Genomic DNA, 17,323 nt, shown 5'->3' on the forward strand with positions numbered 1-17,323 from the left:
CATGCTAATATGGTAGCTGTTAGTCACATATGGCTATTGAACATTTGAACTGTGGCTAGTATGAATTCATAAATGTAAAACGCATGCTAGATTTTTAAGATTTAGTAAAAAAAAAGTGGAATATAAATCTTAAGGACTAATTACATTCTGAAGTATTGGAGATATATTGGATTCAATGGGTTATTAATTTCATCAATGTGACTACTAGAAAAATTAAAATTACATAAAGGGGCTTACATTCGACAGCACTGATTCATAATTGATTAGGGCTCAGATATATCACAAGTGTTTATTGCTTTAACTTGACAATATTAGCTAGCTTTGTATTCAAATCAGTTATTTCATAAAAATCTCATTTTAAAAATTCTTATTTTAGTTACTATCCTATTTACCTTATTAATGGGTTAACTAGAGCTTTCACATGTGCTATTCATATGAGCATTTTAACATTTTGAGAATTGTTGATAGTATTCATTGCATATCTTGTGAATGAATGAGGCTGTCATAGACTTAAGTAGTGGTAACAAGGGAATGTACTGAAATTATAGAATCACCAGGTATTGGAAATGCTCAAGGCGAACTGACATGAATGAAGAGATCAATTGGTGGAAGAGATCAAGTGAAGATGTTCATCTCACAAGGTGACCCCGGAAAGAAAAAAATAAGAGTTTTGCTCAAGCACGGACACCTGAGTTGCCTGAATCAAAGGGTTATCTCCTTCATAATAAAGATTAGGGGTTTTTCTAATGCTTTTAACTAGTTCACAGGATTTTCACAACTCTTAGAGACAGTGAGACTTGATTTTCATTTTATCTTAGAAGTAGAGAATAAAGCTTCTTGAGTTTTAGGCTCCATAATCAAATGAATTTTAGAAGTTGGTTTTCCAGACCCTTGAGCCATTGGTCTTTCTGCTGCACCCTTTTGGTAGCTCTAAGCTTGAGGACAGAAGCCAAGACAGGATTCTACTCTCAAAGTTTCCATCGAGGCATTTTAGTTCCATGTATTTAGTCCCATACTCATGGTTCTGCTACACCTAAAACAAACCATTTCACTTATTTACTATGCTGAGCCATCTTTTAAGTGTTTATTATTATTTAAAAATTTTTATTTCCCATTGGACTGGAGTTGACACATTAGTTTCAGGTGTACCACATAACGATTTGACAAGTTTATTGTTATGCTATGGTCACCATAAGTGTAGCTACCATATGTCACCATGCAATGCAACTACAATACCATTGACCATATTTATGCTGTACATTTTATCCCCATGACTTATTTATTGTATAACTGGAAGCTTGTATCCCCTACTCTCTTTCACCCATTTTGCTCACGTCCCTACATACTCCCCTCTGGCAACCACCAGTTCTCTGTATTTACGGAGCTGTTTCTGCTTTTAGGTTGGTTGTTTATTCATTTGTTTTTTAGATTCTACATATAAGTAAAATCATATGGTATTTGTCTTTCTCCGAGTTACTTCACTTTGCATAATACTAATTCCACCCACGTTGTCACAAATAGCAAGACCTCATTCTTTTTTATGGCTAATACTGTGTGTGTGTCTGTGTGTGTGTGTATACACACCACACCTTCCTTATTCCTCTATCATTGAACACTTGGGTTGCTTCCATATCTTGGCTATTACAAAGCTGCAACAAACATAGGGGTGCATATATCTTTTTGAATTGTGTTTCCATTTTTTGGGCAAAAACCCAGTAATGGAGTTACTGTTTCATATGGTAGCTCTATTTTTTAATTTTTTGAGGAAATTCCAAATGTTTTTTCACAGTGGCTACACATATTTACATTCCAACCAATAGTGAAGGAGAGTTCTCCTTTCTGTACATCCTTGCCAACACTTGTTATTTCTTGTCTTTTTTTTTTTAATTTTTTTTTTAATGTTTATTTATTTTTGAGACAGAGACAGAGCATGAAGGGGGGAGGATCAGAGAGAGGGAGACACAGAATCCGAAATAGGCTCCAGGCTCTGAGCTGTCAGCACAGAGCCCAACGCGGGGCTTGAACTCACGGACCACGAGATCATGACCTGAGCCGAAGTCGGCCGCTCAACCGACTGAGCCACCCAGGCGCCCCGCTTGTCTTTTTGATTCAAGCCATTCTGACAGGTGTGAGGTAATATCTCTTTGTGGTTTTGATGTTGAGCATCTGAGTGATTTGTCTGTTGGCCATCTGTATGTTTTGGAAAATGTATATTCAGGTCCTCTACACATTAAAAAAAATGTTTGAGAGAGAGAGAACAGGGGAAGGGCAGAAAGAGAGGCAGAGAGAGAATCGTAAGTAGGCTCCACCCTGTCAGCACAGAGCCTGATGTGGGGCTCCATACCAGGAACTGTGAGATCATGACCTAGCTGAAATCAAGAGTTGGATGCTTAACTGACAGAACCACCTAGGTACCCCTCATGCCCATTTTTTAATTGGATTGTTTTTTTTTGGTGTTGAGTTGTGTAAGTTCTTTATATATTTTATTTATTTTATTTTAAAATTTTAATTAACTTTTAAATTTCTATCCAAGTTAGCACATAGCACAAAAGTGATTTCAGGAGTAGATTCCTTAAAGCCCCTTACCCATTTAGCCAATTCCCCCTCACACAACCCCTCCAGCAACCCCCTGTTTGTTCTCTATATTTAAGAGTTTCTTATATTTTGTCCCCCTCCATGTTTTTATATTATTTTTTTGTTCATCTGTTTTGTATCTTAAATTCCTAATATGAGTGAAGTCATGTGATATTTGTCTTTCTCTGACTGACTAGTTTCGCTTAGTACAATACCCTCCATTTCCATCCACATAGTTGCAAATGGCAAGATTTCATTCTTTTTGATTGACAAATAATACTCCATTGTGTGTGTGTGTGTGTGTGTGTGTGTGTCTATACACACACACACCACATCTTTATATCTTTATCCATTCATCCATTGATGGACATTTGGGCTCTTTCCATACTTTGGCTATTGTTGATAGTGCTGCTATAAACATTGGGGTGCATGTGCCCCTTCAAAACAGCATATCTGTATCACTTGGATAAATACCTAGGAGTGCAATTGCTGGGTCATAGGGTAGATGTATTTTTAATTTTTTGAGGAACCTCCATACTGTTTTTTCAGAGTGGCTGCACCAGTTTGCATTCCCACGAGCAATGCAAAAGAATTCCTCTTTCTCCGCATCCTTGCCAACATCTGTTGTTGCCTGAGTTGTTAATGTTAGCCATTCTGACAGGTGTGAGGTGGTATCTCATTGTGGTTTTGATCTGTATTTCCCTGATGATGAGTGATGTTGAGCATTTTGCATGTGTCAGCCATCTGGATGTCTTCCTTGGAGAAGTGTCTATTCATGTCTTTTGTCCATTCACTGGATTATTTGTTTTCTGGGTGTTGAGTTTGCTAAGCTCTTTATAGATTTTGTACACTAACCTTTTATCTGATATGTCAATTGCAAATATCTTCTCCCATTCTGTCAGTTGCCTTTTAGTTTTGCTGATTGTTTCCTTCGCTGTGCAGAAGCTTTTTATTCTGATGAGGTCCCAATAGTTCATTTTTGCTTTTGTTTCCCTTGCCTCTGGAGATGTGTTGAGTAAGAAGTTGCTGTGGCAAAGATCAAAGAGGTTTCTGCCTGCTTTCTCCTTGAGGATTTTGATGGCTTCCTGTCTTACATTGAGGTCTTTCATCCATTTTGAGTTCATTTTTGTGTATAGTGTAAGAAAGTGGTCCAAGTTCATTTTTCTGCATGTTGCTGTCCAGTTTTCCCAGCACCACTTGCTGAAGAGACTGTCTTTATTCCATTGGGTATTCTTTCCTGCTTTGTGAAAGATTAGTTGGCCATACGTTTGTGGGTCCATTTCAAGGTTCTGTATTCTCTTCCATTGATCTATGTGTCTGTTTTTGTGCCAGTACCATACTGTCTTGATGATTACAGCTTTGTAATACATCTTTTTTTTTTTTAATTTTTTTTTTAATGTTTATTTTTTTTATTTTTGAGACAGAGAGAGACAGAGCATGAATGGGGGAGGGTCAGAGAGAGGGAGACACAGAATTGAAACAGGCTCCGGGCTCTGAGCTGTCAGCACAGGGGCCCGATGCGGGGCTCGAACTCACGGACCGGGAGATCGTGACCTGAGCGAAGTCGGCGCTCAACCGAATGAGCCACCCAGGCGCCCCATCTTTGTAATACATCTTGAAGTCCGGGATTGTGATGCCTCCATCTTTGGTTTTCTTTTTCAAGATTGCTTTGGCTATTTAGGGTCTTTTGTGGTTCCATACAAATTTTAGGATTGTTTGTTCTAGCTCTTTGAAGAATCCTGGTATTATTTTGACGGGGATTGCATTGAATATGTAGATTGCTTTGGGTAGTATCGGACATTTTAACAATGTTCTTCCAATCCAGGAGCATGGAATCTTTTTCCATTTTTTTGTCTTCTTCAATTTCCTTCATAAGCTTTCTATAGTTTTCAGTGTCCAGATTTTTCACCTCTTTGGTTAGGTTTATTCCTAGGTATTTCATTTTTGGTGCAATTGTAAATGGGATCAATTCCTGGATTTCTTTTTCTGTTGCTTCATTATTGGTGTATAGGAATGAAACGGATTTCTGTGCATTGATTTTATATCCTGCAACTTTGCTGAATTCATGAATCAGTTCTAGCAGTTTTTTGGTGGGATCTTTTGGGTTTTCCATGTAGAGTATCATGTCATCTGCAAAGAGTGAAAGTCTGACTTCCTCCTAGCTGTTTTTGATGCTTTTATTCTTTTGTGTTTTCTGATTGGTGAGGCTAAGACTTCCAATACTATGTTGAACAACAGTGGTGAGAGTGGACATCCCTGTCGTGTTTCTGACCTTACAGAGAAAGTTCTCAGTTTTTCCCCATTGAGGATATTATTGGTGGGTCTTTCATATATGGATGCTGTATTTTGTCGAATGCTTTCTCTGAATCTATTGAGAGGATCATGTGGTTCTTGTCCTTTCGTTTATACATTGATTGCTTTCTGAATATTGAACCAGTCATCCATCCCAGGTATAAATCCCAATTGGTTGTGGTGAATAATTCCTTTAATATATTGTTGGATCCAGTTGGCTAGTATCTTCCTGAGGATTTTTGCATCCATGTTCATCAGGGAAATTGGTCTGTAGTTCTCCTTTTTAGTGGGGTCTTTGGTTTCGGAATCAAGGTAATGCTGGCTTCAGAGAATGCATTTGGAAGTTGTCCTTCCATTTCTGTTTTTTGGAACAGCTTCAAAAGAATAGGTGTTAATTTTTCTTTAAATGCTTGGTAGAATTCCCCTGGAAAGCCATCTGGCCCTGGACTCTTGTTTCTGGGAGATTTTTGATTACTAATTTGATTTCTTTGCTGGTTATGGGTCTGTTCAAATTTTCTATTTCTTCCTGTTTCAGTTTTGGTAGTTTATATGTTTCCAGGAATTTGACCATTTCTTCCAGATTGCCCATTTTATTGGCATATAATTTCTCATAATATTCTCTTATTATTGTTTGTATTTCTGCTATGTTGGTTGTGATCTCTCCTCTTTCCTTCTTGATTTTATTTGTTTGGGTCCTTTCCTTTTTCTTTTTGATCAGACTGGCTAAGAGTTTATCAATTTTGTTAATTCTTTCAAAGAACCAGCTCCTGGTTTCATTGATGTGTTCTACTGTTTTTTGTTTGTTTGTTTGTTTTCTTTTGATAGCATTGATTCCTGCTCTAATCTTTATTATTTCCTGTTTTCTGCTGGTTTTCAGTTTTATGTGCTGTTCTTTTTCCAGGTCTGTAAGGTATAAGGTTAGGTTGTATACCTGAGACCTTTCTTCCTTCTTTAGGAAGGTCTAGATTGTTATATACTTCCCTCTTATGACTACCTTTGCTGTGTCCCAGAGGTTGGACTGTGGTGTTATTATTTTCATTGGCTTCCATGTACTTTTAAAATTCCTTTTTAACTTCTTGGTTAGCCCATTCATTCTTTAGTAGGATGTTCTTTAGTCTCCAAGTATTTGTTATCTTTCCAAATTTTTTCTTGTGGTTGATTTCAGCTTTCATAGTGTTGTGGTCTGAAAATATGCACAGTATGATCTCAATCTTTTTGTACTTGTTGAAGGCTGACTTGTGTCCCAGTATGTGATCTATTCTGGAGAATGTTCCATATGCACTTGAGAAAAATGTATATTCTGCTGATTTAGGATGAACTGTTCTGAATATATCTGTTAAGTCCATCTGGTCCAGTGTATCATTCAAAGTCATTGTTTCCTTGTTGATCTTCTGTTTAGATGATCTGTCCATTGTTGTAAGTGGGATGCTGAAGCTCCCTATTATTATGGTATTATTATCAATGAGTTTCTTTATGTGTGTAATTAATTGATTTATATATTTGGGTGTACCACGTTTGGAGCATAAATGCTTATAATTGTTAGATTTTTTTTTAAGGGGGTAGATCCCTTAATTATGATATAATGCCCTTCATCATCTCTTGTTACAGTCTTTATTTTAAAATCTTGATTGTCTCATATCACTCTGGCTACTCTGGCTTTCTTTTGGTGACCATTAGCATGATAGATGGTTCTCCATCCCCTTACTTTCAATCTGAAGGTGTCTTTAGGTCTAAAATGGATCTCTTGAACAAAACAACATATAGATGGATCTTGTTTTCTTATTCATTCTGTTACTCTATGTATTTTTCTTGGAGCACTTAGTCCATTGATGGTTACAGTGAGTACTGAGAGATTTGAATTTACTGCCATTATGTTGCTTGTAGAGTGGAGTTTCTGGTGGTGTTCTCTGGTCCTTTCTAGTCTTTGTTGCTTTTGGTCTTTTTTTTTTTTTTTTTTTTTTTTTTTTTCCCATCTTTTCTCCCCTCAGAGAATCTCCCTTAAAATTTCTTGCAGGGCTGGTTTATTAGTCACAAACTCCTTTAATTTTTGTCTCAGAAACTTTTTATCTCTCTTATTTTGAATGACAGCCTTGCTGGCCTGCCAAGTTTCTGTGGATAGGTCTGCTGTGAACCTGATCTGTCTTGCCTTGTAGGTTCAGTCCCTTGTAGACTTTTTTTCCCTTGCTGCTTTCATGATTCTTTCCTGGCCTGAGTATTTTGTGAATTTGACTATGATATGCCTTGTTGATGGTCAGTTTTTGTTGAATCTAATGGGAGTTCTCTGTGCTTCCTGGGTTTTGATGTCTGTGTCTTACCCCAGGTTATGGAAGTTTTCTGCCATGATTTTCTCACATAAGCCTTCTACCCCTTTTTCTCTCTTCATCTTCTGGGACTCCTATGATTCTGATGTTATTCCTTTTCAATAAGTCACTAATTCTTATGTTCGCTAATTCTTATGTTGTGCTCTTTTGCCTTAGTCTCCCTCTTTTTTTCTGTTTCATTATTCTCCATAAGTTTGCTCTCTATTTGGCTGATTCGCTGTTCTGCTTCATCCATCCTTACCGCTGTGGCATACATTTGAAATTGCAACTCAGTTATAGCATTTTTTATTTCATCCTGACTAGCTTTTACTTCCTTTATCTCTGCAGAAAGGGATTCTAATCTATTTTCAACCCCAGCTAGTAGTAGTATTATCGTGATTCTAAATTCTGGTTCAGACATCTGGCTTGTATCTGTGTTAAGTCCCTGGCTGTCATTTCTTCCTGTTCTTTTTTCTGGGGTGAATTCCTTCACTTAGTCATTTTGAAGGAAGTAATAAAGTAAAAGATAAAAATAAAAATAAAATTAAAAAGTGAAAAAAACATAAAAAAAATCAAATAAAGGATGCTAGATCCTAGGTGTATTTGGTTCCTTATCTGGGGAAAGATCAAGAAAAAAAAGGGAAAAAAATTCATTTGAAAAAATGAATACAATAAATAGAATAAAATGAAATGATGAAAGTAAATTAGAATTTAAAAAATTTACAAAAATAAAAAATATAGAAAAAAATTAAAGAAAAATCTTTTTAATAAAAATGGGAAGTAAAAATATTTTTTTTTTTTATTCAAGAATAGAAAAAGAAAAAAATTGAATAGATGGATCAGCAAACAGAATGAAATACGATTGAACTTACATCCAGTTTCCCCTAGAAGTCAAAATATGAAGCACTTTATAGTCTGTAAACTAAGCAGAGGGAGAGACTTGTGGGGTTCCTCAAGAGTGAGGTTGGCCTAGCTGGGCACAGCTTAGTGTAACGGCTCTATTCTCCACTAGAGGGTGCTGCTCAGCTTACTGGGGTGGATTGTTGTGGCATGTGTAGGCATGTATGCACATGTGCAAGAGGGGTGAAAATGGCACCACCCAGCTACCCAGTCTCTAGTTCAGAACTCTGTTCTCTCCCTAACTGGCAATCAAGCACCCCTCCTTTTTCTCCGGCTTCCGTCCACTCACCACTACTTCTACATTGTCTGTGACCAAGCCATCAGCCTGCCAGGCGGCACCTCCCTCCCTCTGGGGGAGGGTCTTGCTGAGCAATGACCAGGTGCTCGCCTGCCCCCAGCAACATTCCCCAGACCATGCTGCTGGCAATCCATGCCCAGAGACTGCGGCTGGATGCCAGCCACTCCAGAAAAAGTTTGCATGATCATGTAGCAGCAGCATTTCAGGGATTATGGTAAATCTCAACACACATCTGGCACCAGCCTTCCCCCTTAACATCCTTGTTCCAATACCAGCAAATGTGGTTGTCTCTGGGGTCCACTGGGACCTTTGTTTGAGGAGAGGCCACACACAGCGTCTACCAAATGTCTTCCCAGAAGGGGAACTGCCACTCTCATTGTGGCCCTAGGACTCCTTGGACCTCCCTCTCCATACCTGGAGTTTTGCCCTTCCCACCAGGGCACTGCCAGGTGTCCAGCTGTGGAGTTTCAGACTCTGCACTTCCCCGGTTTATAGAATCTTAATGGAATTTAAACCCTCTCCTTTCTCCTTTCTCCCATTTTAGTTCAATCCCTGTGACTGTTGCCACTCTTCCACTTTTCTCCAGCTGCTTTCGGGGTGGAGGGTGCTTTTCCCATACTCTCCCCCAGTGTCTGTCCTCTCTCCACAAGCAAAAACAGCTCCCTGTCCTCCATGGTTTCTCTCTCCCCCATTCATCTCTCTGCACCACATACCTGATGAGTTCTGTGGTTCAGGTTGTACAGATTGTTGTGTTAATCCTCAAATCAGTTTTCTCAGTGTGCAGGATGGTTTAATGTTGATATGGCTGGATTTCAGGGACTAGAGATGCAAAAAAAACCTTCCATGCTGTTCTACCATCTTGGCCCCTCCTCTCATTCTTTATGTATTTTAGATGTTAACACTTTTTTGGATATGTCATTTGGAAATATCTTCTCCCATTCAGCAGGTTGCCTTTTTGTTTTGTTGATGGTTTCCTTTGCTATGCAAAGTCTTTTTAGTTTGGTGGAGTCCAATAGTTTATTTTTAATTTTGTTTTCCCTTGCCTAAGGAGACATATCTAGAAAAATGTTGCTAAAGCTGATGTCAAAGAGATTACCACCTATGTTTTCTTCTAGTTTTATAGTTTCAGATTTTACATTTAGGACTTTATCCATTTTGAGTTTATTTTTGTGTATGATGTAAAAAATCGGTCCAGTTTGAATTTATTTCATATAGCTGTCCAGTTTTCCCATCACCATTTATTGAAGAGACTATCTTTTTCCCATTGTATATTCTTGCCTCTTTTGCCATAGACAAATTGATCATAAAATGGTGGGTTTATTTCTGGGCTTGCTATTCTGTTCTGTAGATATATGTGTCTATATATTTGTGCCAGTACCATACTATCTTGATTACTATAGCTTTGTTATATATCTCAGAATCTGGAATTATGATATCTCTAGTTTTGTTCTTCTTTCTCAAGATTGCTTTGGCTATTTAGGTGTTTCATGCTTCCATATAACTTTGAAGATTGTTTTAGTTCTGTGAAAAATACTGTTGGTATTTTGATAGGGATTGCGTTGAATCTGTAGATTGCTTAGGTAATATAGACATTGTAATGATATTATTTTTCTAATCCATTGTAACAGTATTCTTCCAATCCATTATCACAGAGTATCTTCCCATTTGTGTCATTCTCAATTTCTCTCATCAGTGTTCTACAGTTTTCAGAATATAGGTCTTTCTCCTCCATAGTTGAATCTATTCCTGTGTGTTTCATTTTTCTTGATGCAACTGTAAATGGGATTGTTTTCTTAATTTCTCTTTCTGTTACATCAATATTAGTGTATAGAAATGCAACAGATTTCTCTATATTGTTTCCTGCAGCTTTACTGAAGTCATTTGTCCATCCTAATAATTTCTGGTGGATACTGTGGGATTTAGTAAGTCCTATCTCCGAAACAGATCAAGAACATTATGCCCTGAGTGTGTACTTAAGGGTGTGGTAAAGCAAAAGAAAGGAATCAGGGTGGGAGGAGCTGTACTTGAGAATATTTTTGGTCAAAAGGTCCTCATGGTAGATTTGTCCAACATGGCATTAGTCTGGATCACATATAAATTTGTTGAGACTTGTTTTGTGGCTTAACATGATCTATCCAGGAGAATGTTCCATACGCAGCAGAAAAAAATGTATATTCTGTTTTGGGATGGAATATTCTATATATATGTTAGGTCCGTCTGGTCTAATGTGTCACTCAAAGACAGTTTCCTTATTTTCTGACTGAAAAATCTGTCCATGGACATGTGGAGTATCAAAGTCCCCTACTCGTGTTATTACTGGTAATTTCTCTGTATGTCTGTTAACATTTGCTTTATGTATTTAGGTGTTCCAATGTTGGGTGGATATTTTTTGTTATATCCTCTTATTGGATTGGCTCCTTTATCATTATGTAATGGCTTTAGTCTCTTGTTACAATCTTTGTCTTAATGTGTATTTTGCCTGATATAAGTATTGCTGACCTGCTACCCCCCCCCCCCTTTTTTTTTTTTGCTTTCACCTGTATGAAAGAAATATCTTTTCATACCTTCACATTCAGTCTGTATGTCTTTGGGTCCGAAGTGGGTCTTTCTGTAGGTAGCACATAGATGGGTCCTGTGTTTTTAAGCCATTCCACTCTGTGTCTTTAGAATGGAGCACTTAGACCACTTACATTTAAAGTAATCATTATTAGGTATGTACTTATTGGCATTTTGTTAAATGTTTTCAGGTTGTTTTTGTAGTTGTCTCTTCTCTTGCCTTTTTTTAAAAATGACTTTCCGTAGCGTTATGTTTGGCTTTATTTTTTTGTGCATCTGTTATTGGTTTTGGGTTTGTGGTTACCATGAGTTTCATAAATAACATCTTAAGTACGTAGCAATCTCTATTAAGTTATTGTCATTTTGCTTCAAACATATTCTAAAATAATTTTTTGCTCACTTCTCCACATTTTTATGTGTATGTCATGTTTTTATATCTTTTTTATTCATATTTTGATTATGTCTAATTATGGATTTTCCTCTTAGAGAAGTCCCTTTAACATTTGTTATAAGGCCAATTTAGTGGTGATGTGCTTTTAACTTTTATTTACCTGGGAAAGTCTTTGTCTTTCAATTCTGAATCTTGCTAGGTCAAACATTCTTGGTTGTAGGTTTTTTCCTCCCAGCACTTTGAATATATCATTCCACTCCCTTTCGGCATGAAAATTTTCTGCTGAAAATTTAGCTGTTTTATGGGGTTTCTCTTGCATATAATCTTTTGCTTCTCTCTTACTGTTTAAAGAATTCTCTTTATCTTTAACCATTGACATTTTAATTATTACATGTTGTGGTGTGGATCTCCTTGGGTTCATCTTGTTTGGAACTCTCTGCTTCCTGAACCAGATATCTGTTTCCTAGGTTAGTGAAATTTTCAGCTGTATATTTAAGTTAGTTTTCCTCCTTTTTCTCTCTCTTCTCCTTGTGGGATTTCTATAATGTGAATGTTCTGTTGATGTTGTCCAAGAAATCACTTAACATATCTTTATTTTTAAAAACTCTTTATGCTGTTCAGCTTGGGTGCTGACTTCCATTACCCCGTTTTCTAGATTGCTAATCTGTTCTTCTGCATCTGCTAATCTGTTGATTCCCTCTAGTGTACTTTTAACTGTTATTGTATTCAAATCTAGTTGGGTCTTTTTTCATATTTTCTACCTCTTTGTTGCAACTCTGAGTTCTTCCACTCTTTTCTCCAGTCCAGAAAGCATTTTTATGATTACTTAACTCTTTATCAGGCATATTGCTTGTCTGTTTCATTTAGTTCTTGGGACTACTCTAGGTTAGGGGCCTGGGGCTCATCGAAGTGGTAAGCTGGCTGGGGCACCCAGGCCTTCCCTTCTGACCAAAGTGTAGGGGGGAACGTAAACCATGGTGCTTTGAGAACCTCTCTGACTTGGGAGAGTTCCAGCAGCTTCCTTGCTGTTCAGTGGAGTTCTGGGGCTGCATCTTTTATTTTCTGGTGTTTCAAACTTTATTTTTTCTGTGCCCCAGGATATCCAGGAGAGGTGTGCGGGCATTTCCTTATAAGAAATGTCCCAGGGTCCATTGAGGGAACTGGCTGGCTATGGTGCAGGGACTGTGCCCCTAATCAAGGTAGAGTGGGAATGTAAACCCCTCATACCTAGAGAGAGTTCCAGCAGTTCTCCCACCATTTGGCAGGGTTCTAGGGCTGGATCTTTTATATACTGGTTGCTCTTTTCCACCATGGCTCCTTTTCTGTGCCCCAGGGCAGATGAATCTGCAGTCAGTCCCTCAGTACTATCCCTCCCATCACCATTCATAGCATCTGATTCCCTTGTTGTCCTGTCTGCCTCTTGCTTCTGTATGTGGCCTCTCTTGTGAAGGTGTCGTCCAACCCTCTTCTTCAGGAACAATGGTCCTATAAATAGGCATAGATTTGGTGTGTTCCTGGAGGAGGTGAGTTGATCTTTCTACGATGCCATCTTGGACCCTAAATCTAAGTTATTTTCCATCTTTTAAATGTTGGCCAAAAGATTTTTATTTTCTGGGACGTTTTCTGGACCATCCCCAGATATTTTGGCATGCTGTATTCTAGACTCCATCACTTTCACATTAGGTTATAATTTTCCCCTAGTCTGTTTTACCATAGGTGGTGAGCCTCAAATTGAAGAATGTTTGGGTTTGAGTACAATAGGTGCTTAGTAAACACTGGTTTTCCTATTACAAACAGCAGTAAACTATTTAATGCTTAAGATTTAGCAAGGCTTAAACCATCTTAGTTTCTTAAAGCTCACAGTTGGGAACAGGGTAAGGCTGAATGTGCACAGGTAGGGACATGTCAAATTACTGAATGCCCAGGCTTTCAGTAGCCTTCTCAGATGGGCTCAGGAAACCTCCAGTTCATCGGCTAACTTCGTTTAGGGCTGCAAGGGCATATACCAATAGGCACGTCATAATTTGCAGGTACTTAGCAGTTACAGGGATATATCTGTGCCCCAAAGATTCCTCAGCACTAGCCATTGGTTACTTTCATTTTAATTTCATTACATGCTAATATATATCATCACTGTATATCTACCCAAGTTTCAGATCATATGGCCCTTCTGTTGACAAAGACACTATTCTTTCATTTTTTTTAACCCAAGACTTCTTGAAAAATTCACTATCTGTATGAACAATTATTCTAGAGAAGGCAAACAAAAGATGAGGCATAATTAACATTTTTCCTGGGGAACACCATCAACAAAACAATACTCCAAAATTTACAGCTTATAACACAACTTTTATTAGAAAAGTTATACATAACATAGCATCAACTATTTTCAAGAACAATATTAAACCCGATAAGCAACAAAACCAGACTAACAAAATGTGTTAACAAGAAACTAATGACCTTTCTATAATCAAACATTCAATTATCTACAATGACTTTTTACAAAGGGAGAAAAAAATCCATGGTTTACAGGCACATATTGAAAATAAAGCTGCAATAGCAATTTTATACAATTACCATTCTCAAGAAACTGAATCATCAAAACAGTAATTACGAGTTCACTAATTTAAAACATTTCACATAATTTAAAATTATTGGGTATACACTGAAGTCTGAGTTTGAAAAGTGATTTTTTTCCACAAAAGTGCCAACATTTAAGCTAGAACTTTCAGTGTAATTTTGCCCTAAAAAGTTAAGACATATTTTGAGAATCATAATAGTCACATAATTTCTGGTGCTATCTGGTCTGTTAATAATAAAGCCTTTATTTGGATGTTTTTCTTAAATTACAGGAAACCGGATATAGGATTTCTGTTGCAAAGCCATTAAAAATAAAGTTCCAAACATAGGAGTGTGCAGCATTGGGAAAAGATCAGTACTAAAACTTGTAATAAATATCAGAGAAGCCATTAGTTATTAACAGCATTGTCTGCTTAAGGGCTAAGTCAACCAGGTGTACAATTTCCCATCAGTCTGTCCTTTCAGTTGGCATAGCAATTTCTATTTTCATGATCTGAATACTCAAATATATCCAAACATCTTTTTAAAACTTTGATTTATAGCTTCTGGAAAGTTATAAAATGTTTTTATATTTATTCTACTCTAAAAAGTCTACTTTGGCTCATTTTAGAGCCTCACTAAAACAACAGATTTCAGGATAGTCAGGTTCATTAAAAAGTTTCAAATGGAATGACTTACAAAATAGAACACTTTAAACCAAGTTCTATCATTTTGTAGCTGAAAGGTTTTACTTATATATAGCACAATTTCACATGCCCTCTTGGTCATTATGGAATTACACTTTAAAATGTATCTCAAGAGGACAATTTGTTTTGGGCACCATCCCTAAAAATAGGTGTTAAGATTGCCAGTGTTACTAGTGGGAAAAGACAACTTCTTTCTGTCAAAGACTCACACCATAGTTCTTAATTAACTGTCCAGCGTTTTTTTCCTGACATGTTTTCCTTTCCACTGCAATAATGGAGAACTAAGATAAAAATCCCGACTTTCAACTGCTACTCATCATCACATGCGCCAATATTGCACACAACTGTTCTGAACTGTTAAAATGATCTTCTGGGTCCTCGGGTGTGCTTGTTTCTCCATCAGAACACAAACACATCCATATAAGCAGTTTCCCTTAAAGATGAAACTGATAAATTTAAAATACTGGAAAATGAAGAAAAAGGCAGAGACTTTGTACAGACAAAAATCTAAATTTTCTCAAAGGGTTTTGTGTGCCCTACACATGGGGGCAATTTGTATACACTAGTGAAATGAACACTAGCTATAATGCTTCTAGCTGCTCAAATAATGTGGAACCTTGGTCCAGGTGTTGCAATGATGTCACTGTATGGTTCTTCCTGTGTCAGCTCGATAGCTTGTTGCTTTTTAAGAACCAAAAAACTGTAGAATTTTGCTGCAGCTTGCTTTCTGTTTGTGTTTCGACATAACTCAAGCAAACTGATAGATTCAGCTCCAGTTTTAGCAAGAGCTCGCTGAAATAAAACAAAGGAAGAATTAAAGTAATCTCACAGGAAAGTGCTATTTTTTTTTTTTTTTTTTTTAATGTTTGAGAGCCAGAGCATGGGAGGGGCAGAGAGAGACAGGGAGACACAGAATTGGAAGCAGGCTCCAGGCCCTGAGCTGTCAGCACAGCCTGATGTGTGGCTCAGAACTTATGAGCTGTGAGATCATGACTTGAGCTGAAGTTGGACACTGAACCGACAGCCCCAGTAAAGTGCTAATATTAAAAAGATGCTAATTTTGGATACTAGGAAGAGTATACTATGTATTCTGGTGGGAGTGGACTTTTTTCAATAGTGAGTGAAGGTAAAGGGGAAAAGCAAATGTGATACGATAGTAAAACTGAGCACTAACTCTTCCTAAGATTTCAACTTATTTTTTTAATGTCTTTGAGAGAGACAGAGAATGAGTGGGGGAGGGGCAGAGGGAGACACAGAATCCGAAGCAGGCTCTGAGCCAAAGTCAGGTGTTTGACTGAGCCACCCAGGCGCCCCTCAGCTTATTTTTAAAAATCTCTCGATCCTTTGACTCTATTTTGGGAAACCTTAAGCAACATGCCTGGTATTTCATAGATGCTCAAATAATGATCCAACAAATACATTCAATGATCCCTAAAAAGTAGCAGACACACAGAGGAATTCCATAAGCCACCACCACAGTTTACCTTCGCAGCATAACCACTGCAAATTGTTCACCTGGATGCTTTCCAGGCTTACTCTTTCTTTTTTAAGGCCTTATTTGTTTGGAGGGGGAGAGGCAGCGTGGAGCATGACACAGGCAAACTGTGTGATTATGACCTGAGCAGATATCAAGAGCTGGACACTTAATGGACTGAGGCAGCCCAGGCTTACTCTTGGCATATGTATTGGAATATGTAGTGCTGGAAAAAGTGTCACAAACGTAGACTTTCTGGTTATAGCATGTTGCTTTTTGAGGGAGCAATGTCAAGTTTTCACTCAAGTCTTTCTAAGTCTGGACTGGCACACGTACCTGAAGACCATGAAGCATCTGCTGAGTCCTTTTATTCCATCTTCTTTCTTCTTGATCCTGATCACCTCCAGAAGCATCTTCATCCTGAATGAAAATGACCCCACCCAACACATAAAAAAGCTGACAAAAGTGTTCTGCAAAATGTTATCCTTAAAGGTCTAATTTAAATTGTGTATTGAGTAACAAAGTATCTGTGTCTAGTATGAACTTGCCTAACTTACAGAAGAAAGTCTTCTGTAAGCAAACACTTAACTGAATATATAGCTCATCTCCTTGCAGACTAGTACCAAAGAGCATACAGATTAGCAGATGAGGAAGTACTACTGGTCTGGATAGTGTTTTAAAAGAAATGGGCTAATATTTGATTTTACTTGAGCTGCCTGGCTCCCAGTCACCTGCAGACCTGTCTTCTGTGAAGCTGGCATGGGGCAACTGCTGAGACCTGCTATGCCGGAACTACATACCCCATTTCCAAGAACCGGGAGTTTACAGCTTCATACATAATAAAATGCACAAGAATTTTAAATACCGACTCAACACTGAGTCCGAGATAATGTGGCATACATTAGTGCATAGAAGAGTAGCAGCTCTGGGGCTAAATCCTGACTGTAAAAAAAGGTGGTACTCAAGCACTAAATGGTTATAAAATCTATGGTTGGCATGATGATGATAAATTATAAATACAGATACTCATGAAAATATATACCCAATCCATAACCTTTAGTCTTTAGAAGAAATTTAAACTTCCTGGAAGATATTTTATTAACATTTTTATTGTAAATTTAAAATAGCTGACAGCATCAAAATAATAAATCCTAAGTTACCTAGAACAGCCTCAAAGGTCCAGAAAGACCCCAAACAGCCAAGAAAAGCCATTCTCAAAGCACCTCTTCTTTTAAAAAAATAAAGCCATTCAAATCTTTCTTTTAGCCAAGT

The 17,323-nt window shown here is 37.6% G+C and overlaps 1 protein-coding gene across 2 annotated transcripts in view; it reads right to left on the minus strand.

Annotated features, from left to right (window-relative positions):
• Nucleotides 1-13,639: 13,639 nt before the first annotated feature.
• Nucleotides 13,640-17,323, minus strand: part of RAD21 (RAD21 cohesin complex component) — a 29,892-nt gene continuing 26,208 nt past the window's right edge. For both annotated transcript variants that reach the window (XM_019459985.2, XM_019459987.2), the window contains 2 exons: nt 16,388-16,471; nt 13,640-15,369 (listed from right to left, as the gene is read on the minus strand). In XM_019459985.2, coding sequence (XP_019315530.1) covers nt 15,178-15,369; nt 16,388-16,471 — 276 coding nt within the window. In that variant the 3' untranslated portion in view covers nt 13,640-15,177. The remainder of the gene's footprint in view (nt 15,370-16,387; nt 16,472-17,323) is intronic.

This window comes from Panthera pardus, unplaced genomic scaffold (genome assembly GCF_024362965.1).
Source record: "Panthera pardus isolate Hobbes unplaced genomic scaffold, ASM2436296v1 HiC_scaffold_7, whole genome shotgun sequence".
In the NCBI taxonomy this organism is placed as follows: domain Eukaryota; kingdom Metazoa; phylum Chordata; class Mammalia; order Carnivora; family Felidae; genus Panthera; species Panthera pardus.